This window comes from Pecten maximus, chromosome 14 (genome assembly GCF_902652985.1).
Source record: "Pecten maximus chromosome 14, xPecMax1.1, whole genome shotgun sequence".
NCBI classification, from domain to species: Eukaryota; Metazoa; Mollusca; class Bivalvia; order Pectinida; family Pectinidae; genus Pecten; species Pecten maximus.
This window is the reverse complement of record NC_047028.1, coordinates 6,651,110-6,676,425: the sequence shown is the minus strand read 5'-3', so window position 1 is coordinate 6,676,425 and position 25,316 is coordinate 6,651,110. Positions and strand designations below refer to the sequence as shown.

Genomic DNA, 25,316 nt, shown 5'->3' with positions numbered 1-25,316 from the left:
TGAAGTAAATTGGCATATGATTTTATTCAACAACTGTACCCTGGCCCCTACAGGAAATCCTACTGTCCCATTTTCTTTGTGTTTACGTTGGACTGAAATATTTCATATAACTTAAATGAAAGATCAGTTGGACTTCACTTGAAATGGACCATTGACTAATAATGTACATCAAACCTATTCAGGCTCCTCAATCATTATCTCTATACAGTATCAGTATAGTTACACATAAGTGTTGTACTATCTTCCTTTACTAGCTAGGTGTACCAGTACTGGTGGTGACTTGTACCGATTACCCATACACAGTACTAGTAAACCTATTTATAGATGCTCATTACTGATAATTGTATAACATAGGGTAAACACAGTTTTTTTAACATCCGGAAGGAACTATATCTTCTTAATGCCAATATAATCAGCAGTTTACTTATGAAAATGTCTTTTCCTTTCCGCTCACTTTTCTTCCCAAAAAAAAAGACAAGTGAATCAGAAGCATATATGAATGTTTTATTAATATTTTATACTGATTTCTTCATTTTGTTTTTGTTCAGTTTCATCCCTTGAATGGGATTTTACCCAACAAGGCCAAGCATCACCATGTTTGAAAGTGAAGTGGGATGTAACCAAGATGGACTTGATGGGATTTCCTACCTCAAGGGAAGGAGATAAGGTTTGAACATTTAGTTCCTGTTTGATTCTGAAATGTACTTTTCGTACAAAATTGTTAACTACATCAGTAGTTACTGGTATTTCTTATCTGGGGATGCGTCCCTGTCCATTTCAATTACAACAATAAAAATATACATACCAACATACCAAGAAATGCTTTATTTAAGAGGTAGGTGCTCTCTTCATTATAGATGTGGTAATATATGTTTCTGTCAGTGCTCCCTTAAAGATAAATACAGTCATACAATACCCAATACAAATAAATACGATGATATTCGTGGGTACTTCCTGTCAGTGTTCCGGTCCCCTCATGGATATACTTCCTGTCAGTGCTCCCCTCATGGATAAATACAATGATATACTTCCTGTCAGTGCTCCGGTCCCCTCATGGATAAATACAATGATATACTTTCTGTCAGTGCTCCCCTCATGGATAAATACAATGATATACTTCCTGTCAGTGCTCCGGTCCCCTCATGGATAAATACAATGATATACTTCCTGTCAGTGCTCCCCTCATGGATAACTAAAATGATATACTTCCTGTCAGTGCTCCCCTCATGGATAACTAAAATGATATACTTCCTGCCAGTGCCCCCCCTCATGGATAAATACAATGATATACTTCCTGTCAGTACTCCGGTCCCCTCCTGGATAAATACAATGATATACTTCCTGTCAGTACTCCGGTCCCCTCATGGATAAATACAATGATATACTTCCTGTCAGTGCTCCCCTCATGTATAACTAAAATGATATACTTCCTGTCAGTGCTCCCCTCATGGATAACTAAAATGATATACTTCCTGTCAGTGCCCCCCTCATGGATAAATACAATGATATACTTCCTGTCAGTGCTCCCCTCATGGATAAATACCATGATATACTTCCTGTCAGTGCTCCCCTCATGGATAAATACAATGATATACTTCCTGTCAGTGCTCTGGTCCCCTCCTGGATAAATACAATGATATACTTCCTGTCAGTGCTCCCCTCATGGATAAATACAATGATATACTTCCTGTCAGTGCTCCCCTCATGGATAAATACAATGATATACTTCCTGTCAGTGCTCCCCTCATGGATAAATACAATGATAGACTTCCTGTCAGTACTCCGGTCCCCTCATGGATAAATACAATGATACATGTATACTTCCTGTCAGTACTCCGGTCCCCTCATGGATAAATACAATGATACATGTATACTTCCTGTCAGTACTCCGGTCCACTCAAGGATAAATACAATGATATACTTCCTGTCAGTACTCCCCTCATGGATAAATACCATGATATACTTCCTGTCAGTGCTCCCCTCATGGATAAATACAATGATATACTTCCTGTCAGTACTCTGGTCCCCTCATGGATAAATACAATGATATACTTCCTGTCAGTGCTCCCCTCATGGATAAATACAATGATATACTTCCTGTCAGTGCTCCCCTCATGGATAAATACAATGATATACTTCCTGTCAGTGCACCCCTCATGGATAAATACCATGATATACTTCCTGTCAGTGCTCCCCTCATGGATAAATACCATGATATACTTCCTGTCAGTGCTCCCCTCATGGATAAATACAATGATATACTTCCTGTCAGTGCTCCCCTCATGGATATACTTCCTGTCAGTGCTCCCCTCATGGATAAATACAATGATATACTTTCCTGTCAGTGCTCCCCTCATAGATAAATACAATGATATACTTCCTGTCAGTGCTCCGGTCCCCTCATGGATAAATACAATGATATACTTCCTGTCAGTACTCCGGTCCCCTCATGGATAAATACAATGATATACGTCCTGTCAGTGCTCCCCTCATGGATAAAAATGATGATATATTTCCTGGCAATGATTTCTTTATAAGTAGTATAAATTATGTTAATGCTCCCTCATCAGAATAGATATGCTAATATAGTTCCTGTTTGCTGTACAAGGATAATTGATTATGGTCATATACCTGTTTTTAGTATTAATATGAAAATATACTCTATTTGGCAAGTTCTTTCTTATGAAAAAAGCTGGCAATACACTTTTTCCTTCATGACAATAACTGACTGGAAGATTTTCAGAATAAATATGGCATTGTATAGTGAGATCTTTACTCCGGGCTTTTTCTGGGAGCTTTTTGGGGCTATTAATGGGCCCCATTCCCTTTGAAATTATTTCATTTTTAAGCCAAATTCACAAAATTTGCAGTTTACTATTGAAACAATCTTTCCCAATTCATTATTTTTCTTCACAAAATAAGAGCTAAAGGCCCCATCCCAAACCAGTGAGGAAAATCCCTGATATACTTACAAATCACATGGAGAATTTTACTAGTACTTTTCAAATATAGAAAAAATCATTACCAGAAATTTGTATCATGAGAGATGGTTATTTTAACCCAGAAAATGTAAATTCCTTGTTAATTATGTTTCAGTATGCTATCGATCCAGCGTTGGGTGCAGTGAGTACATCATCCCTCTGTGGAACTACAAGTACTTTGAAAGTTGAATTTGCTAATAATGTGAGCATGTCACTGACCTTTACTGAACAAAGTAACAATGTGGCTATGGATGGCACATTGACCTTTGTCCCCTTCAAAGTGTTTGGACAACCAGAATATGAAAATACAAGTAAGTTGTTTTATTTTCAGACCAATAATTAATTGTAGTGACTTATAGAAGGTAGGGGTATTTTGAACTTTGATACCTTCTTGCATAACTGTCCTGGACTTATTTCATCTCTGCTTCAAATGATACTGGCTCTTCCTGTTACAAACTTGATTTGCTATAATGATTTCAGTATAAATGTATTTCATTCTTTCAGCCGAGATCCTTGACCTGGCTGGTGATCTGAAACTGTCTGCTAATGACAAGTCATTCACCTGTAACAGATTTGCTATAATGATTTCAGTATAAATGTATTTCATTCTTTCAGCCGAGATCCTTGACCTGGCTGGTGATCTGAAACTGTCTGCTAATGACAAGTCATTCACCTGTAACAGATTTGCTATAATGATTTCAGTATAAATGTATTTCATTCTTTCAGCCGAGATCCTTGACCTGGCTGGTGATCTGAAACTGTCTGCTAATGACAAGTCATTCACCTGTAACAGCTCAATCGTTCTGAAGTTTACCGCAGCAACAGCGAACAATAGTTACTCTCTAGACCTGGAGGTGGCCAACTCCCAAATACAGGCTTTTGGCATCACCGACGGAAAATTCAGTGATGGTAAAAAAGTTTTAATTATATGTTATTGTAGTATATTTACTCATACTCGTTTCTCTTACCAAAGATCCAAATATTGTAATATTTGAACATACCAAATCATGACTCAGACTTTGTAAAATCATGAAATACATTTTCAAATATTGTATCAATAATATAGCTCTTTTATTAGGTCACCTGAGACAAAGTCTCAAGTGACCTATTCTAATCGCCTTTTGTCTGTTGTGCGTCCGTAAACAATTTACATTTTCAACTTTCAATGAAATTTGGCGGGAAGCTTCTATGGCTAAAGATTATCCAAAATTGTGAATTATATGCCCGCCCCCCCCCCACCCCCCACCCCCCACCCTTCTACCCCAAACACACCCACACACCCCACCCCCAGGGGCCTGAGGGGCGAGGATAAAAAGGGTCAAATTGACTAAAACTTCAAAAACCTTCTTCCCGACTCTCAGATATGGTAGAATCAAACACTCTTCATAGATGTAGGGGTCTTAAGGTGCTTTACAAAAATTGTGAATTTCATGACTGGGGTCTCAGGCTTGCCCCTGGGGAGGGGGTAAACTTTACTATAGTTTATATAGGGAAATCATATTTTTGACTATAAGTTGTTTGATTTCTATTGGAATTCATTCTAACTTGGTTAAATTATCAGCTTAAGATGGCAGTTTGATGGTATACAAATGTTGGCCCAGACTGACCTCAGGGGGCTGATCGGCTGGGCTAAAAAGGGTCAAATTGACTGAAATTTCAAAAGTCTTCTTCTCAAGACCCAAATAAGGTAGAATCAAATACTCTTCATAGGTGGAAGGATCTTATATGGTGCTTTACTAAATGTATGAATTTCATGACCCTGGTGTCGCATATTTGCCCCTGGGGATGGGGTAAATTTTACTATAGTTTATATAGGGAAATCACAATTTTGACTATGATTTGTTTGATTTCTATTGGAATTCATTCTAACTTGGTTAACATTATCAGCATTGGATGACACAGTTGGCCCTGAATGACCCCTAGGGGCTGATGGCCAAAAAGGGTCAATTAGATTAATTGAAATATTTCAAATCTCAGGTGACCATTAAGGCCCATGGGCCTCTTGTTTAAGTTAAATCACTTTCTTTTTGAAATCTGTGGAATGAAAACATAGTCAAATAGGCAAATCCCAGGGTAATTATCCCAGGAGTCAAATATTATTTTTGGGAAGTTGAAAATGCCGTCATGGGTCTACCAGGCACAATGTCAAAATACCTGGCTATACAGCTACACCTCCATAAGTGACTGATGATGATAGTAATATTGTATCATCAATGAAGATTCATGTAATTTTATTTTATCCCTCCCTTAATTAGATCTACCTTTCCCTACATTATCAATCTAATTGGTTTTACAGGCACACCATGTGAGGCTGATGTTGGTAACGATACTGTCACTACAGAGGCACCCACAACTGCTGCTCCAAATGTTACTGTTGTTACGACAGAAAACCCAACAACTGTGAATTCAACAACCGAGAAACCAACGACAGAAGCCCCTACAACAGAAGCCCCTACAACAGAAGCTCCTACAACAGCTCCCCCATCTACCTCGCCCATGTACTACTACCCCAATTCAACAGATCCCTGTGTAATTGTTGCAGGCAAATTTAAAATTGATGTGACTTACATGAAAAAGGACAACACTACAGTAAGTACCCACTTTATCAGGATCCTTTCCCACGGGATATACCCTGTAGTTTACCAAATGTTTGTAAAAAGTTTAACAAAACTAAGCCAATCATACAGCTAAGAAAATTCTTGAATTTCAGCCCTCGTCTGTAAAAGTCTTTGAATTTGGCATAAATAACTTGAAAAAGCCATATATTTAGAAATGAAATAAACTATAGAAGATCTCATTTTCATAACTGTTCACAAAACAAATCTCACTGAAATTATATGAGAGATCAGATTCCTGTGTTTACAATTGTAATGTGTTAACATTGTAAATGTGATGGCAACTATGCTACATCCAGTCAAACCTGCTCTTACGACCGCCTGTATATAACGCCGCCTGTCTAAAATGACCAATTGAGAGTTTCCCAGTGAGATTTTTGTTTATATCTGCTCTCTGTATAGGGACCAATGTGACAAACGACAGGTAATTTTGGAACGGTGATTTCTGTCAGCCATCTTCTGCTCCCAGAAGTAATTCCTCAAAAAACCTCAAAAACTCAGATACTTTGACCCTGGCCTGGTTATGTAAACAGAAGACCCTCACCACCTAGGCCTGTTATAGTTACTGTAGCTGCTTTGGCTTGAGGCTTGGTGAGAGAGGAGTCGGTAACTATGTGTGTTGGTGTATTACATTATAACTGTGGCTTCATTTGACATGGTCAGTTAATTTTGTGATTAAATCTAGGATATATCACTTCAAGAACAAACACTGCTCATATCTGCCAACAAGATTTACTCACATGAAAGCCAATAATGTCTTTCTTAATCATAGCTGTCGGTTCTAGCCTTAGTACTCTCACCATCTATAATTTACCATACCAATAAAGTCGTAAACTGTCACAAAAATCCAGATTTCAAAGAAAGGGAGATAATTTGATAAATACATTTAGAAATTTTTCAGAACAAAATAGTAAAAAAAAGTGTTGTATGCATTAGACCTTTTTAATATTGATTTAATTCTCAATATCTATAATAAAATATAAAAAGTGCATGCATTGATGTGACTTCTGAAAAACTGACTGGTCTACTAAATGCCCTGCCCCTATTTAATTTATAGCAGTTTCATGTAAACTGGTTGAGGCGAAAATCTTGACCTGTCTTTAAAGGTAACCTGTCTATAGTGACCTTTTTTTGTCTCCCCTTGGGCAGTCTTCATAGACAGGTTTGACTGTATTATGTATTTAGCTCCTAATTTCACCAAATGTTCATATCAGTGAGATAAGTTTTAAAATCTTTTAATGACAGAAAGTCTTGGAAAATTCTTTGAACTTGATCATTCATTGTCTGGATGAACCATGTGTAATGAGTTTGGTCAAGATTTGGTCAAGATTAAAGGTCATATTTGACGACTTTTTAGTTACAAATGCCTTTATACAATTCAAACCACATACAAAGGTCTGAATAGTCAAACCTTGTTATCTTGAACTCTGATAGCTGGAAGACCTTGGTTAACTCTAAGTAAACATTCAGTTCCGACAATAGAATTCTATTTTAAATATACTTGGATACCTCAAATACTTGAGATATTTTTCCATTGCCCTACTGACTTTGAGATAACAAGGTTCGACTTTACTTGAAATGAGTTTATGTGCAGTTGTATACTTTTATCAAATTATATAAAATATCATGCATAATGATACCATCTATAACTTGTGTTAACAAAGTTCCAATACCAATGCCATAATTGAGCACTGGATGAATAGGGTATTCTTGGGTTCCTCAATCTGCCTAAGCAAATATACTTGTTTATATTTGAGCAGAGGCCTTTTCAGCTTATTTTATGAACGACTCTCTAGATCTGTTGTCCCATAAAGAAAAACGCTGTCATAAAATTGACATACAGAAAAATAGGAATAAATATTTCTTTTTCTTGACAGAGTAATGCTGTTGTGTCGGTTCCTGCTGATGCTGATACAAAGATGAACGGAAGTTGCCCCCAGGATATGAAATCTGAAATCAGCATGTCCTGGGGAAGTACAGGAGCCATGAGAATGATCCGAATGTCATTCAGCTCCAGTAATGACCAGGTTGAAATCAGCACCATCTCCCTGGATGTGGACCTGGACAGTGCCACTTTCCCAGATGCAAAAGATGGTATTCTTTTTTTTTGCTTTAAACAATTTCTCAATAGCAATCCAGATATTTGGCTGGTAGGTTCCTTTAATGAAGCCAGACAAAGAATGACCTTGACCTTATTTAATGTCACAGAGGTTCCTTTTTTTTAACACATCATAAGTCTAAATAAAAGACTGCAATGGTCAATTGTTATCTTTAACTCAGAATTTTGAAGTGTATCTAGTTTGTAAATTCCTGGTATAAAGCCAAACAAATTTTGATGCTTTTCGTTTACCAAAAATACTTCAGTCATGCTATTTAACTAATTGGGATAAAGTCCATCAATGTTTGTGAACAGAAATGACTTTGACCCATATACAGTGTTACAAGAATCTTTGCTTAAACACTTTAGTAACTTCTTATTAAAGTGAATAACATGTGAGCGATGCAGGCCCATAAGGCCATGTGTACATCTTTCCAAATTAAAAAATTCCTTTGGAAAAACATTCCATCTTTTCAAATATGCTTGTCAAGTTTTTTGTTTTTTTCAAATTGAATTTTAAAGAATTAATCCTTACAATGATCAATAGTGAAAAGACTGATAACTGTGTCACACTAACCTCAAAATGTTCTGTCTTCTTGTAGGAGTTATTCAAGCATCTGTTATTTCTTTTGCAGGGAATGTGAATGCTGATGATAATGTAAATAGGCCCTTGTCTAAACCCACTGGCTACTACAAATGTAACACCCAGATAGATGTGAGCATAGCAGACAGCAAATTGATGATGGAAGATGTAGCTATCCAGGCTTTCAATGTTAATGGCGCCAACTTCACAGGGGACCGTAAGAACAGATTTTTCTTTACTTTGCTAAATTCAGTGAAATGGAGAAAGCTATTCACATGTTTTGGAGTTAGGTGTATTTTTCAGAGCAATATTCAGATCAGATATGAAATTATCTAGAGTTGTTTGGATTATATTGAGAGAAATTCTATGCATGTTGATTTTGCATACAAGGTGGAGCTTTGTGGAATTTTTGTTACAGTTACCTCCCTTTAAGTCAAGAAAGGTGTTATTGAGCATAATTAATACTGTTAAATGGGTTGTGAGTAGGTAAAACATGTTAAATAGATAGCTCAATCATGTTACAATTGACTCAATCAAAGTGATGCTTCTAAATTACAGTTGAAACAGTAACCATCTCGATCATTTCCATTCCCCCAAAGCATTTTGCTTTATATTTTAACTCTTTCAATTTCTTTTAATGATACCAGAACTGCATATATTTTTTAATGTCAGGATGCCTTAGAACTGCATATATTTTTTAATGTCAGGATGCCTTTGGCACCTGCCGTTATAGGCGTGGTGAGAAAATGTTGTTACTGACACCTCTGTTCCGGCTAACTATTCCTCTGTTAATTTTCTGTCATACAAATAATATACATCCGCAGCCTAATATAGTTCCTATTTTGATAGCAATTATTTACACAATTTAAGTGATGTAAACCGTGTTTACAGCAATTATTTAAAATGAAATATGAATGTTTGGTGTTCTAGACTATTTTAGAGTATAACTATTAACATTTTCCTCGTCAGTATATGCAATTTTGTTGGCGTAGGATTACGTAGTTCTGTCTTTATACTACCTTGAAAACGAAAGTAGAAAAATCAGTTTGATCGTCGTGGAAATTTACATGCATTCACAGAGAAACTATCCACATCTGTTCATCCCGAGTTCATATGCAGGAACATTTCATATAAGCCTTAAACCAACCCTATTTACGTAGTCAAATGCACCCGAGCATTCCACGAGATAACTGCAGCTGTCACGTGACTCAACACTAGTCGGCCAAAATGGCGGTTATGTCTGATGTAACTAAATCAACGAACTTTCGCAGTTTCATATTCATTTGTATGTCGCTAGAATAAGCAAGAAATATGACCAGGAATAGAGGGCAAGTTGTAACAAACTACATAGCCGTTTTTCGTGAGGATTTTATTAAATAAGGTTATTATTTGTTGTTTGAAAAGAATCTAATGATTATGATCCGTGACTGATGTACTGGCGTCGGTGTCAAAACTAGATATGTCTCGTCGGACAATGCGACCGCAGTTTTCTATCGGAGTTAAAATGTGTTACTAAGGGTCATAAAATAGATGTTTGATAGGCCTTATTAACATCTTATAGCATAGATAAGATTTTTAAAAAAACTTCGGCTGTGTACATCTTGGATTTTATCTTTAGTTGTAGTTACTTGAACTACATGTTATGTTAATAGACCGATTTGTCGTTCAGTTGATTTTTTTTTTTTCAAAGTCTACAAGCAGTTTTACTGATTCAGGAGTATATCAATAATCTTCCACAAGCATTAAAGAAATAGGGAAAGAACTATACTCAGCTATTATAAAGTTGTCAGCTGATATATATGTTATACACACACATGTACAGTATAACTCCTTTATAACGCCACCCGTTACAGCGCCAAACTCACTTATCGCCACACATTTAGAAAAAACAGATTTCTCTCCACGTTAATGCACCCGTTTTAGCGCCAAACGCGCTTATCGCCATCCACCACACATTTTTCAAAACAAATGTTCAATTTCCCCTTACCGTACCCCCGATAGGTCCGCCAAGTAATTTCACTCGGCTAAAAATAGAATTGTGGTTACAGCCGATCAGCAGTTAAAATCATGTGTTATCGAGTGAGACATTGTTCACACCCTGCACACTCATTTACCTTTAAATGTAATCACTGTGGTCAGTCTATTGTCCATGCATTTCATAACTCATTTTTACCATGGCTTCTCTCAAGAGAAAACGTACTGCGTTGGATATTGACAAAAAATCTCAAATAATCAAATATGCCGAGTCTCGTCCAACGGCTACGCAACAAAGTATTTCCAATCATTTTTCCACCATATGGGATATTACCGTGAAACGACGAACTGTCGGTGATATTTTGAACGATAAAGCCAAAATATTTAATTCTGAAAGTGATTTAGGATCGCCAGCTCGTAAGCGTCATCGTTCTGCTCATCATGTTGATTTGGAATCGGCACTGTATGTGTGGTTTACTAACGCCCGAGCACAAAACATTCCAATATCGGACGATATTTTAAAAACAAAAGCACAGAAGTTTGGAGATGAACTTGGAATTCAAAATTTCCATTATTCTAACGGCTGGCTTAACCGGTTCAAAACATGACATAAAATTTCATCTCAGGTTATTTCAGGAGAAAGTGCTGGTATCCCAACTGCCCTCATTGATGAAGGCAGGAAAAAAGCTGCAGATGTTATAAAAAATTACGAGCCCAAGGATGTGTTTAATATTGACGAAACGGGTCTATTTTACCGATTACTTCCAGACAGATCACTAACGACATCTGATTCTACGAAAGGCATTAAAAAAATAAAAGATCGTATTACTGTGGCACTATGTGTTGTAACTGATGGAAGTGAAAAAATAAAACCGATGGTGATCGGGAAATCGAACAACCCACGGTGTTTTAAAAATTTTAATGTGAACTTGTATGTAAACTACACATCCAACAAAAAAGCCTGGATGACATCGGCCCTCTTTCACGATTGGTTGGTGAATTTCAACACATCTATGAAGCGTCAACGTAGAAATGTGCTGTTGATAATGGATAATGCCCCAAGCCACATTATTCCCAAACTTACTAATGTGAAAATCCACTTTTTACCCCCAACGACTACCAGCCATTTACAGCCCCTGGACTCCGGTATAATCCAGAGTTTTAAAAAACATTATCGGAAACAACAATTGACACACCTTGTCGACTGCATAGACAGAAAGGAAGCACCAGTTTTACTATTAAACACTGCCATCAGATTTGTAAAAAATGCCTGGGATTACGTGACCCCTCTAACAATCATTAATTGTTGGTATCACAGCGGTTTAGTCATGCGCAACGATGAAGCAAGTGAACGTCAATCACTTGAGGTCCCGGATGTAGAACTTGGGAATTTATTAAACACCGTGCAAGATGACCTGGACTTAGATCCAGAATTACGTCTTACAGTAAGACAATTTGTGGACATGGACAAACATTTACAACCAACAGAGGTCATTCCTGAAAATGAAATCGTGAAATCGGTAACTGAAACTAATGACAGTGACTCAGACGACGAACGACAGGAAACACAAATGACCCCGCCCCCAACATTCACGGAAGCAAAACGTGCTATAGAAACTGTAATCAAATTTTTAGAATACCAAACGAGTACTGTATCAGGTGACATAGACAAATGTGTATCTATCCAAAACAAAATAAATAATATTTCACAGTGTTCTGCAAAACAGAAAACAATGTACGACTTTTTGAACATGTAAAATATTTACAGTGACATGATCGTTGTTATTGTCGACGTCGGACTCCTAGCCGTGAATAATTTTGACTGATTTTACTGATGTGTTTGATGCAATCAATCTATTTCTACATATATTTAAAATGTCAAATTGTATGATAATAAAAACATATTTTGTATATATTTTGCGAATTTTTAACATCATTTCTATGATATAAAAGGTACACGTTGATCCAACACTGCCTTCTTAAAACATGTCGGGCCTATCTCATTATTGGATCAAATTCGTTATTTCGCTAAACTCGATATAACGCCAAAATCTCCCAGAACAAAAAGTGGAATTATAACGGGGGTTTACTGTACATGTTTTCTTGAATATATATAGAATAGGAATACCAGGGCCAGATTAAGACATTTCATCTGATACAAATGTAACTGTCTGACTGTAAAATCCAATTTTAAGTTTCTTATAATATTACCTCAGACCCTGACGTTTCTCAGGGCCTTTGGCCCTTTGATTATCTGTGGTCACAAGCCTCTCTAAATAAGCAACATGCATCCAAAAATGCCTTATTTTCTAATTACAAAGAAACTTTACTTTTTTGTGAGAAAATGAAAGGAGGCGAGAGACATTCTAGCAATTCAGACAATTTTTCAGATGTTTTGACTTATATAACTTTCACGTTTCAGTGCGAAACATCTAGTGTATGGAAATGTGTCAGTAGCGGTTCTTTACTCTGTGAAAATCTAAAGTTACATAAAATTGGGATGTGAAAGATATTCCGATAAGAGATAAAGAATATCACTAACCTGCTCAAAGATGCTCTTTTTACAAATACAATATATACATAAATATCTAGTAATGTGTCAAGAGATATGATGTAATTAAAGTGCCAATTACTGGACAAATGTCAGTCTAGTAAAAACAACAGTAAACTGACCAAATCACACCTGCTCTTTAATTAAAGCCTTGTGTAAATTCAAACCCGACTAATTAATTGATAACAACTCACTCCCAGTTTGTATGCTTGTATGAACAATGTACCTGTGGATACTTTCTAGTGAAATCGCTGGTGCAGGATGGTTTATGCATAGCGCAAAACTGTCACACACATTAACAAGATGATGCATGTGCCCATTCTAAAACGGAGTTACCCACAAATAATTATACAAAAGAGTGCATTGCAAAGTAAAATATAATAACGATGACAGAAAATGATCTGGATCTACAACAGATCCATGAATTATAGGAAGGGATGTACAGCGAATATGTTCTGAAAAGAAAAAAATTGAATATTGACCCTGTGAATTTAAAGCACTATAGTAATAAACAAAATGAAACCATAAAAGAAATGAAACCAGGAAATAATATTTTAGGATTGTTTGTCAAAATGAACTTTTTTTAAACATTATTATTGGCATTGATGATCAAGTGAATACAAATTCTAAGGTAATCTCGATAGATCAAGCTATATAGGAGACCATCTGTATTGAGATCTAGGAGACCATCTCTATTAAGAAACCATCTCCATTAAGAGACTGGTTTTCAACTTTCCTTGGGCAGTGTTATTACAGATTTGACTGTTTTGTCTTGGTGTTGCCACTCTGAAAGTACATGTTCATTTGGCTTTTTGACAATTTGCATGGTTGTAATTTCACACCATTAAGGCCTATCTGTATGAAATTTGATCTGTTACAGGTGAGGAATGTGCAGAAGACAGCCCAACAACTGTAGCCCCAGTTACAACTCCTGCCCCAGTCACCCCATCACCAGGGTCCCCACCTACTAACAAGTACAGTTTCCCTGGAAAATGCATCGTCCTTGATGCAGGAATGGAGTTTGTAATCCCCTACACCATGAAAGATGATAAAGTGAGCCAATAAAGTTATAAAATATACACTAAATGAGCAGGTGCCTGTACATATTAACTGTTTGCCTGTTTATATGCCCTCTGAACGCCTTATCAGTTCGAATTCATCCCACCCCAGCAAAATAATTAAAGTTCTTTTGTTTTCTAAATTTAACCACATTAGATTATTACCCACAATTCCTCTGGGCTGTTTCCAGTAGATTGATAACGAAACAGTTACTGCCAAATTTACACATGGATTGAAGTATCATGCTGAATTGCAGAGCTAGGGTTTTTAGCTCACCTGACTTGAATGGCCAATTGATCAGTTTTCTGTCCCTTTGTCATCAAGTGTCAACGTTTTCACCTTAGACAATTGTGTAACCAGGAGTCCCAGTGTCAGGATTATGGCTTATAGGTTCACAGGGGTCAAATTTGTTCAAACCTTCAAACGACATCTTCTGATTAACCTAAATGCTTAGAGCATGATCTTTCTGATGAGTTCCTGGGAATGAGCCCCACAGAGTTTGCAGAAAGAAATGGTGTTGACCCATATTCAAGGTTACAAGAGTCAAATTTGTTGAAACATTCAAACAACTTCTCTGAAACCAGAAGGCCTGGAATCATAATTGACTGGGTGGTTTCTTTGATGAAATGCAGCGAAGTTTGATCCGACTTTTGTCGGTTGTGTATCTGTAAATATTTGACTTCTGCTCAGAACCCTGAACCAATTTCAATGAAATTTTGCTGAAACCTTCCCTGGCAAAAAGGATTAACCAAAATTTTGAATTATGCGGTTGGTATTTTACAGAACAGCAGTGTGACTGTAGGAATACCTAAAAACTTTACCACCTCTGGATCCTGTGGAAACGTTACTCAGATGCTTGAGGTGACATTCTACGATGGTTGGGTGATGGAAATGTACTTTAACGGTGGAGGAAGTGCAGTTCAACTCGCTGACAGTGACAGCTTCTTCCTGCAGGAGATGAAGCTTACCTATATTCTTCAGTCTGATATCTTCAAAGATCCTAAGATGCCCAACGGTAAGGAACTTGTAGTATATATGGTGTTAATATGCTGATGACTGCTGGGTCACAAATAGGGGCAATCATTCAGAGTTCCACATTGATAGTCCCTTATCCAAATTCCCAGTATATATCAAACATGACAAAATTTTACTCATCTGTCGGATTTAATGGTTTTTTCATCCTATGTAAAACTTAAATTGTGATATTGGTAACTTCATGTATCATATAAGTTATTTTGTGCCTTTAAAAACTTGGTTTATTGGGATAAATTTCAATGAAAGAAATACACACCAGATAAAAAGTGCAAGTTGGCTGATTGTGTGTAGCCCTATTTGTTTAGCTAATACGTATACATCTACATTTTTTTTCTTTTTCAAACTTTCTGTAGTTCTATGTTTTAGCTGCCTAAAATGAATTGTTGAAATTTGAGAAATGAAAAAAATCAACAAAGAATGAACAGTTTGATTTAGAAGGATCGTGTAAAACTTTTGTCTTGCGGTATATTATTTTAGAAACAAGTAAGAAATACACATTTATTTACTTTAGAGAACATGTATGAAATAGAGTCTCTCATTTCTTATTCTATTTTAATATTATTTGAAAACCCAAAAAATTAGGTTTTGCATTTCCACTTACCAGTCACTACCAGTCACATACTTTGATATAATATGTTGCTCTTTCTTGTTATAGATTTAAAATTAAGCTCACCGGTTACGAGTAACCGAGAGCTAATGCTGTCACCCCGGTGTCGGTGTCCCACCCCAAAACTTTAAAGTTTTTGGGGTAAGTTTTTGGAAAGCTTGTCCAAAAGTATACACCTCATGCCCTTCTAAATTGGTTTATACATTCATTAGAGGTCTAGGAGTGATGTTATGGCAAAATCATGCAGAAAAAAAATTGTACTTTTTTCACATTTTACCGTTTTGTGGACTTAACTTTTTTGGCACCAAAACCCACTTTAAAGTTTTTGGAGTAAGTTTTTGGAAAGCTTGTAAGTCCAAAAGTAAACACCTCATGCCCTTCTAATTTGGTTTATACATTTATTAGAGGTATATTAGTGATGTTATGGCAAAATAATGCAGAAAAGAATTGTGATTTTTTCACATTTTACCATTTTTAGGTCATCTGACCTATAGTCATCATGCTTCGTCCGTCGTCGTGCGCCGTCCACCGTCCGCCGTGCGTCGTGCGTAAACTTTTCACATTTCAAACTTCTTCTCAAGTTCCACCAGTGGGATTGAGCTGAAACTTGCCTGAAATGATCCTGAGATGGTCCTGACCAAGTGTTGTTATTTTTCGGGTCGGTCCGAAATCCAAGATGGCCACCATAGCCGCCATTTTGAAAACACACTTTAAACTTCTTCTCATGTTCCACCAGTGCTATTGAGCTGAAACTTGCCTGAAATGATCCTAAGATGGTCCTGACCAAGTGTTGTTATTTTTCGGGTCGGTCCGAAATCCAAGATGGCCGCCATAGCCGCTATCTTGAAAAACACATTTTAAACTTCTTCTCAAGTTCCACCAGTGCTATTGAGCTGAAACTTGCCGGAAATGATCCTAATATGATCCCGACCAAGTGTTGTTATTTTTTCGGGTCAGTCTGAAATCCAAGATGGCCGCCACAGCCGCCATTTAGAAAACACATTTGAAACTACTTCTCAAGTTCCACTGTTGAGATTGAGCTGAAACTTGCCTGAAATGATCCTAGGATGGTCCTGAGGAAGTGTTGTTATTTTTCAGGCCTGTCAGAAATCCAAGATGGCCGCCATGGCAACCATCTTAAAAAAACACATTTTAAACTTCTTCTCCAGTTCCACTGGTGCCATTGAGCTGGAAATTGGTGAGGATGTTAAGGAAGGAGAGCCAACAAAGTGTTGTTATTTTTCAGCTTCGTAAAAACTTTGACATAGCAGCCATGGCGGCCATTTTGTAACATGATTGCGCAATCATGGTTTTCCTGAACAACACCTAATTCAAACTTCTTCTCAAATTCCACCATTGGGTTTCAGTTCTTACTTACTAAAAATGATCCTGAGGTGGTTCTGACCAAGGCTTGTTATTTTTCGGATCAGTCAGAAATCCAAGATGGCCCCCACAGCCGGCATTTTGAAAACACATTTGAAACTTCTTCTCAAGTTCAACTGGTGAGATTGAACTGAAACTTGCCTGAAATGATCCTTGGATGGTCCTGACCAAGTTTTATTAGGTCATCTGACCCGAAGGGTCAGGATGACCTATAGCCATCGTGCTTCGTCCGTCGTCGTCCGCCGTCCGCCGTGCGCCGTGCGCCGTCAGCCGTCCGCCGTCCGCCGTCCGTAAACTTTTCACATTTCAATCTTCTTCTCAAGTTCCAGCAGTGGGATTAAGCTGAAACTTGCAAGAAATGATCCTGAGATGGTCCTGACCAAGTGTTGTTATTTTTCGGGTCAGTCTGAAATCCAAGATGGCCGCCACAGCCGCCATTTTGAAAACACATTTTAAACTTCTTCTCAAGTTCCACCAGTGCTGTTGGGCTGAAACTTGCCATAAATGATCCTGAGATGATCCTGACCAAGTGTTGTTATTTTTCGGGTCGGTCCGAAATCCAAGATGGCCGTCGTGGCCGCCATCTTGAAAAACACATTTTAAACTTCTTCTCAAGTTCCACCAGTGCTTTTGAGCTGAAACTTGCCTGAAATGATCCTGATATGATTCCGACCAAGTGTTGTTATTTTTCGGGTCAGTCTGAAATCCAAGATGGCCACCACAGCCGCCATTTTGAAAACACATTTTAAACTTCTTCTCAAGTTCCACCAGTGCTGTTGGGCTGAAACTTGCCATAAATGATCCTGAGATGATCCTGACCAAGTGTTGTTATTTTTCGGGTCGGTCCGAAATCCAAGATGGCCGCCGTGGCCGCCATCTTGAAAAACACATTTTAAACTTCTTCTCAAGTTCCACCAGTGCTTTTGAGGTGAAACTTGCCTGAAATGATCCTGATATGATCCCGATCAAGTGTTGTTATTTTTCGGGTCAGTCTGAAATCCAAGATGGCTGCCATAGCCGCCATTTTGAAAACACATTTTTAACTTCTTCTCAAGTTCCACCAGTGCTGTTGGGCTGAAACTTGCCATAAATGTTCCTGAGATGATCCCGACCAAGTGTTGTTATTTTTTCGGGTCGGTCCGAAATCCAAGATGGCCGCCGTGGCCACCATCTTGAAAAACACATTTTAAACTTCTTCTCATGTTCCATTAGTGCTTTTGAGCTGAAACTTGCCTGAAATGATCCTGATATGATTCCGACCAAGTGTTGTTATTTTTCGAGTCGGTCCGAAATCCAAGATGGCCGCCATCTTGAAAAACACATTTTAAACTTCTTCTCAAGTTCCACCAGTGCTGTTGGGCTGAAACTTGCCTGAAATGATCCTGAGATGATCCCCACCAAGTGTTGTTATTTTTCGGGCTGATCCGAAATCCAAGATGGCCGCCATAGCGGCCATTTTGAAAACACATTTTATACTTCTTCTCAAGTTCAACCAGTGCTGTTGGGCTGAAACTTGCCTGAAATGTTCCTGAGATGATCCTGACCAAGTGTTGTTATTTTTCGGGTCGGTCCGAAATCCAAGATGGCCGCCGTGGCCGCCATCTTGAAAAACACATTTTAAACTTCTTCTCAAGTTCCATTGGTGCCATTGAGCTGGAAATGGGTGAGGATGTCAAGGAAGGCGAGCCAACATAGTGTTGTTATTTTTTCAGCCTCGTAAAAACTTTGACATGGCAGCAATGGCGGCCATTTTGTAACATGATTGCGCAATCATGGTTTTCCTAAACAACATCTTTTTCAAACTTCTTCTCAAATTCTACCGGCGGGATTCAGCTCTAACTTACCAGAAATGATCCTGAGATGGTCCTTACCAAGTGTTGTTATTTATTGGGTCGGTCAGAAATCCAAGATGGCCACCATGGCCAACAATGCCACTATATACTTGCTACAGAGAATGCATACTACAATAATATAAGGGTTTTAATTTAGAGTCAGATGACCGTTAAGGCCCCTGGGCCTCTTGTTATTTGTTGGGTCAGTCAGAAATCCAAGATGGTTGCCATGGCAACCATTTTGAAAAACACATTTTTTACTTCTTTCCAGTTCCACAAGTGCCATTGAGCTAGAAATTTGTGAGGATGTTAAGGAAGGAAAGCCAGCAAATTGTTGTTATTTTTTGGCCTTGTAAAACTTTGACATGACACCTATTTCAAACTTCTTCTCCAATTCCACCAGTGGGATTTAGTTTTAACTTACCAGAAATGATTCTAAGATGGTCCTGACCAAGTGTTGTTATTTATCTGGACAGTCAGAAATCCAAGATGGCAGCCATCATGAAAAACACATTTTAAACTTCTGCTCCGGTTTCACTGGTGCCATTGAGCTGGAAATTGGTGAGGATGTTAAGGAAGGAGAGCCAACAAAGTGTTGATATTTTTCGGCATCGTAGAAAGTTTGACATGGCAGCAACGGTGCTAGAAATGATCCTGAGATGGTCCTGGCCAAGTGTTGTTATTTATTTGGTCAGTCAGAAACCCAAGATGGCCACCATAGCCAACAGTGCCACTATACCTGCTACAGAGACTGCATACTACAATAGTATAAGGGTCTTTAATTTAGAGTCAGATGACCGTTAAGGCCCCTGGGCCTCTTGTTTGGACTTAACTTCTTTGGCACCAAAACTCACTTTAAAGTTTTGGGGGTGAGTCCAAAAGTATACACCTATCACCCTTCTAATTTGGTTTATACATTCATTAGAGATCCAGGATTGATGCTGTGGCAAATCATGCAGAAAAAAATTGGCATTTTGGCATTTTACCATTTAGTGGACTTACTTTTTTTGACACAAAAACTCACTTTAAAGATTTTGGGGGTTATTTTTTTTGACACAAAAACTCACTTTAAAGATTTTGGGGGTTATTTTTGAAAAGCTTGTAAGTCCACACCCTTCTTATTTGGTTTATACATCCATTAGAGGTCTAGGAGCGTTATTATGTGACATACAATTTCAAAATGACATGCTTATACATACATAAAAAATGAATGCATAGTGTGATTGCTGCCGCCGGTGAGCTTTCGCAATCATTGATTGCACTTGTTAACTTCATTGACATCAATGCAAGATATTTTGCACCTCATCTTTCCCCATATAAACATATTTTCCAGTTGGAGAGCAATACAGCTGAAATGGATGGTAAACATTTTTAGCTCACCTAGTACAAAGGCAATGGTGTGGCCACTGGCATCCGCCTGCCAAGTTTTCTATTTGATTGCTACTAGGCATAAAGGACTGAATGTATTCTTACCATAATTTTATCAGAAGCATCATTGGGGTTAGGGAGAAAAAATGGTGACTAGCCCCCTGGAGACTGAGGTGCTGGGTACAATAGGAGAAATATTGGTAAATCCTTTAAATCTCTGCTAGTCATAAAGGATTGAATGGATTTTGCCATATGGTTTGATGGATGTTGATCAAAATTTTGTTTGGTAAAGGTTTTTTTTTCTTTCTTTTTTTGCAGAAAAAATGGTTGCAAATAATAGCTACAGTCCATCCCAGTTTTCGGCTAAAAAGTCTGGAAGCTACGAATGTAATAGCAAACTCAACTTGGACTTGAATAATGGCGTCACATTGAACACTAACAACCTTCGTGTAATGGCATTCTCAACTGCTAACACAACCAACTTCCCAAGTGATAGTAAGTGTGCTTTTGTGATTAGCAATTAACTTTTTAGTGTATACTGAAACAAATAACAGCCAGTATTTCCTGTAGGGATTTTTTGAAAATTTATTTAGTTACATAACAATGCATATTTCTTTTTACATTATGGACCTGTTGTGCCATTCCTTACTCCACTGCAGACCCAGTTTAATCCCATTGTTTCCAATTTTGTTTGGCTTTATGTGGTACAAGTTTTTGACTGCAGTACTGTTAGAATGTGTAAACTGTTGAATTTTTGGATGAACTATGATGTTGGTGTGTATTCATTGTGCCATACAAATTGTTAAAAAATTGGAGAACAGGACTTTAGAGATGCATCACAGTAAGGAATGTGGTGAGGTGAAATAAAGATGCATTATATGAAGGTTTTATTGTATAGTTAATCTATTTATGTGTTTCTTGTCCATTTCAGACTTGTCCGAATGTCCACTGGATTCAGACACCAACAGTGTTGTACCTATTGCTGTTGGGGCAGCTCTGGCCGGTCTAGTCATCATTGTATTAATAGCTTACCTCATCGGAAGGAGGAGGAGCAGAAGTGGATACCAGCAAGTGTAGACAACCTGTGTATCTTGAATGTGATATCAACTTCCATATCAAAAGGATCAGGCTGTTGAGTCATGCTGTTCTCAGCTAATATATCTCTCATTTTATTTGGAACAAAACAAATATGACTAGCAGATGTGAAAAAAGAACGGTTTTAAAAAATTCGGATATTTTTCAAGTAGAAGGTAGATAATAAAAATTCAAAAAACTGTAAAAGATCAACTTCACATTGTTTAACTTACATCCTTGTTTTTAAATTATACCCCTGCATTTTGATTCTGTCATCAGCTTCCAGGAGTGGTGTTAATATCAGAGTTATCTTAGCTTTGAACAAAGAAACAGACTCTTTGGCAGTGCCCTATGTGAAGATGTCGGATGTATCAGTGTGTGAATCAACGAGTGAAATGAGTGAAAATTTCCCATATAAACTTTTTCCAAGCTTTTGGCTAAGTTAGACGGGTGGGATTACTACAGACCTTTTTTTCTTCCCTATAAGTCAAGATGCTAAATCATGTATAATTATTTGTATTGAATGGGACTTAATGACATTTCTTGTCCTTATTACGAACATACAATTACTGGCAATTTTAAACATTTTATTGCTATTGGTTATCTTTGAAAAAGTCAATGCCATATATTTTTGTCACTTTAAGATGAAATTCATATTTGTAGGGCATCATTGGTTTGTCATTAGACTTTATTTGATATCAGGTATATTGAATTGAAACTAATATAAATCTGTGTTTAAAATAAGATATATCAGGTATATTGAATTGAAACTAATATAAATCTGTGTTTAAAATAAGATATATCAGGTATACAGCCAACAATTTTCTCTGAAGCTTTTTATTCATCTTTTTTTCTTTTTTTTTGACAAATGCAAAGTTTAAAAAGGGGAGAGGTTTCCTTGTTTTGGTCAAAATCAGGGTAAATCTAATATCAGCACAAAATATAAAGTTCTTTCTGGGAAAATCCTGGACAGGTTCTGTATACTGAATGTCTATAATTGTTCATGGTGTGGAATGAATACCTATAGTATTGGTATGATTAAAAGATGAAATGAAATCCATATTTTGTATGTTCTATATTTCCGTATTTAATAGAGTAACATTTTTTTTAAACGCATAGATTTTGCTCTTTTGAGAACAAAAAATTTTCTTGATGGAAGTTTATGTAGAGTATAGTGAAACCTGTCTGTACTGATATTTTGAGGGACTGTGATGTATATATAGAAAAAAAGTCTGAAGACTGACAAACATTTATTTAGGGGCCAAAAATTATATCCTATTCAAGGATGTATGGAGGTGGTGGTTCAGTACGGTATGTATTAGGTAGAATATGTCAACTAATTTTCTCGTTCACAATGTACATATTTTGTGATTTTGCTTTTGAATAGCTGTTGACCACTGAATGGCTTTTTTTTTCTTCAAGAATACTTAACATTTCAAATGGCCTACATTTGCAGTGAGGTTTGGGGATATTTCAATGATAGTTGAAAAGTTTAATTCTAGATTATTTCAAATGATTGACTTCGGATTTGACAGTTGAACAGAAATTTTATGTCAGAAGCCAGCAAGCATTGACATGAAAATATTGGATAATTATATTAGTACAAAGTTCTTTCAAAGCCATCAAGCGGAGTAGTAAATCAGAATGTATAGGGTTGATGAGAAATATTTGATTTGATTGATATTTTATGTTCCTCATTCCACTTACAATGTATAATTATGATTTTGATTGTATTAAACAGTTTTGAATGATGTGTGAATGTAAGAAAAAGGAAATGTAAATGTTTTTTGTTTTCTAGTTTAATATATAAATGTATGTTGAATGAACATGTCGCAAGAAAAATATGAGGAGAGATTTTTATGGAACATTTAATGAAACAAAGCATGTATATACACTGTATTATGTATATCACATGTAGAAATACTCATACTGTACTGGTTTGGTATAATAAATGGGAGGACATTCCACACATAACATTTTCAAAGAGGTTCCAGTCTCCAGGATCTTGTGAGCAAAATAATATTTTTTCTACCTGTTGCTTTGTTGATTTAATTTAATACTGAACAAATAATGTAAGTGCTGTCATATTATAGACTCATCCTGTCACTGTAATATATTTAAATCCACTTAATACAAGCTTTGTGTATATTGCTAGCAGTTAATTTACAGGAGACTTTACAAAGAAGGGAAACAACTCCTTCATTTCAATACCACAATTTAAAGATTTGTGAATTGATTTGAGCGTTCCAGTATATTACTTAATGTATTATATTCTAAGTAAGTATGACGACACATGTGTCAAATACAAGTACAGGACATCTCTCTGTCCTGTCACATATTTATTTTCAGTGATTGGTGTTTATCTGCACGAGTAATGTCATTATAACAGGACAGTACAGACACACTGCATTGTCGGTACAGACACACTGCATTGTCGGTACAGACACACTGCATTGTCGGTACAGACACACTGCATTGTCAGTACAGACACTCTGCATTGTCGGTACAGACACGCTGCATTGTCAGTACAGACATGCTGCATTTTCAGTAGACATGCTGCATTGTCGGTACAGACACACTGCATTGTCAATGTTGGTTTCTAGTTTTTGGTGCTGTATGTAGATACTAAGAAGTAAAAAAAAATATCTCAAGTAACCAGATTGTAATGTGTTTGTAGCAGATCGTTGTTATTTTGGAATCAATCATTTTTCAAAGTCTCTGGGCAGAGCAAACATATTGTCATGGCAACAAGGAAAATCATATCAATTTGCAGTGTCAACAGCTGGCATTCTATTGTCAGCATAATATTGTCATATTTATGGATGAAGAAATTGTAATATACAAATATAATGTATTTATCATTCTAAAAAGTTTATAGTGTATATTTATATATTGGTGCCATGATGTTGAAAATTAAAGTGCTTTTGAAGGGGTTTTGTGAAATTATTGCTTGAGGGTGCAACATTGTAGAAAATACATTTGTAGTGATGTTGTTATAGACACTTTTTTTTTTCATTGATTATTTTTAGGATTAATCATGACACAGATAGTGCTGAGAACAAATTATTATCATCAAATTGATTTGCCTATGACGCCTAATTTAAAAGCGATTGGAGTTTTATTTTGATTTGTTTGCTGTAGCTTTGAAGGCAGATATTACGTTGAAAATGGTAAATAAAATCATTTTACCTATGATTTATTGTTCCTGGTTTGTAATTTCCATTTGATTTTAGACAAACATTTTTGGGATGTCATTAGCTGTTTTAATTACCGGTACATGTAGCTATCATTGGCTCTGTATTTAGCAAATTATTGATTGTGTTATAATGAAAGAGTTATCATTTGTTTTAGGTTAAATTAAACCTGGTTAAACAATTCCACCATTGATCTCTCTGTAAATTAGGTCAGTAAGTTAAGTCAGCATGATTCATATTTGATTATGTATTAATTACTTATTATCAAGACATTATTAGTCCCCCACCTCAAACCGAGTGGGACTATATTTTTGCCTTGTCCTTTTGTCCCTCCACACATTATCTTGTCGGGGCTTTCTCTCCAACACAGCACTTTTCCACACTGGCACTTCATACTAAGGGCATGGATTCACCTAAATCAGTTGAGTGTTTCACGTACCAAAAGTAGGTCACTCTGACCTAAAATGTGACCTTTGACCTACATCAAAGAAAAATATCCTCTGCGCTCTATCTCCTACACTTTCCCACACTGGCACTTCATACTTGGGTCATGGTGTCACCTACATGAGGCAGTGTGGCGAGTACCAAAAGTGGGTCACTCTCATACAGTATGATCCTGTTACATTTGTATGAACATTTTAGGTTTTTCTATTAATACGATTAAACTGGTAAAATACTAAATTGATATAAGTTATATTATCACTTCAAATAAGCACGGTTGATTTGACAGCCTTGAATGGACGATATCATTGATCAAATTAGTCATGATCATATTGCCTCGTTTTCGTTTTCACATCTGAATCCTGATATGAGTGATATTACTAAATTGATACCACCAAATGCAATCAAATAACTAATAGGTGTCACCAGTTCTAATTTCATGGCAAAAGGACACCACTCCATAAGATCTATAACTTAAAAACATGACCAATGCTAAAAAAAAGGACGTATCATTCACAGGG

General features: G+C 36.8%; 1 protein-coding gene across 1 annotated transcript in view; it reads left to right on the top strand.

The window, feature by feature from the left end:
* LOC117342942 (lysosome-associated membrane glycoprotein 1-like) overlaps positions 1-24,355 on the top strand; it is a 32,165-nt gene extending 7,810 nt beyond the window's left edge. The window contains exons 3-12 of the mRNA XM_033905241.1: positions 549-667; positions 3,097-3,292; positions 3,708-3,890; positions 5,278-5,570; positions 7,474-7,690; positions 8,330-8,494; positions 13,683-13,855; positions 14,645-14,876; positions 20,405-20,581; positions 21,018-24,355. Coding sequence (XP_033761132.1) covers positions 549-667; positions 3,097-3,292; positions 3,708-3,890; positions 5,278-5,570; positions 7,474-7,690; positions 8,330-8,494; positions 13,683-13,855; positions 14,645-14,876; positions 20,405-20,581; positions 21,018-21,163 — 1,901 coding nt within the window. The 3' untranslated portion in view covers positions 21,164-24,355. The remainder of the gene's footprint in view (positions 1-548; positions 668-3,096; positions 3,293-3,707; positions 3,891-5,277; positions 5,571-7,473; positions 7,691-8,329; positions 8,495-13,682; positions 13,856-14,644; positions 14,877-20,404; positions 20,582-21,017) is intronic.
* Positions 24,356-25,316: the final 961 nt, after the last annotated feature.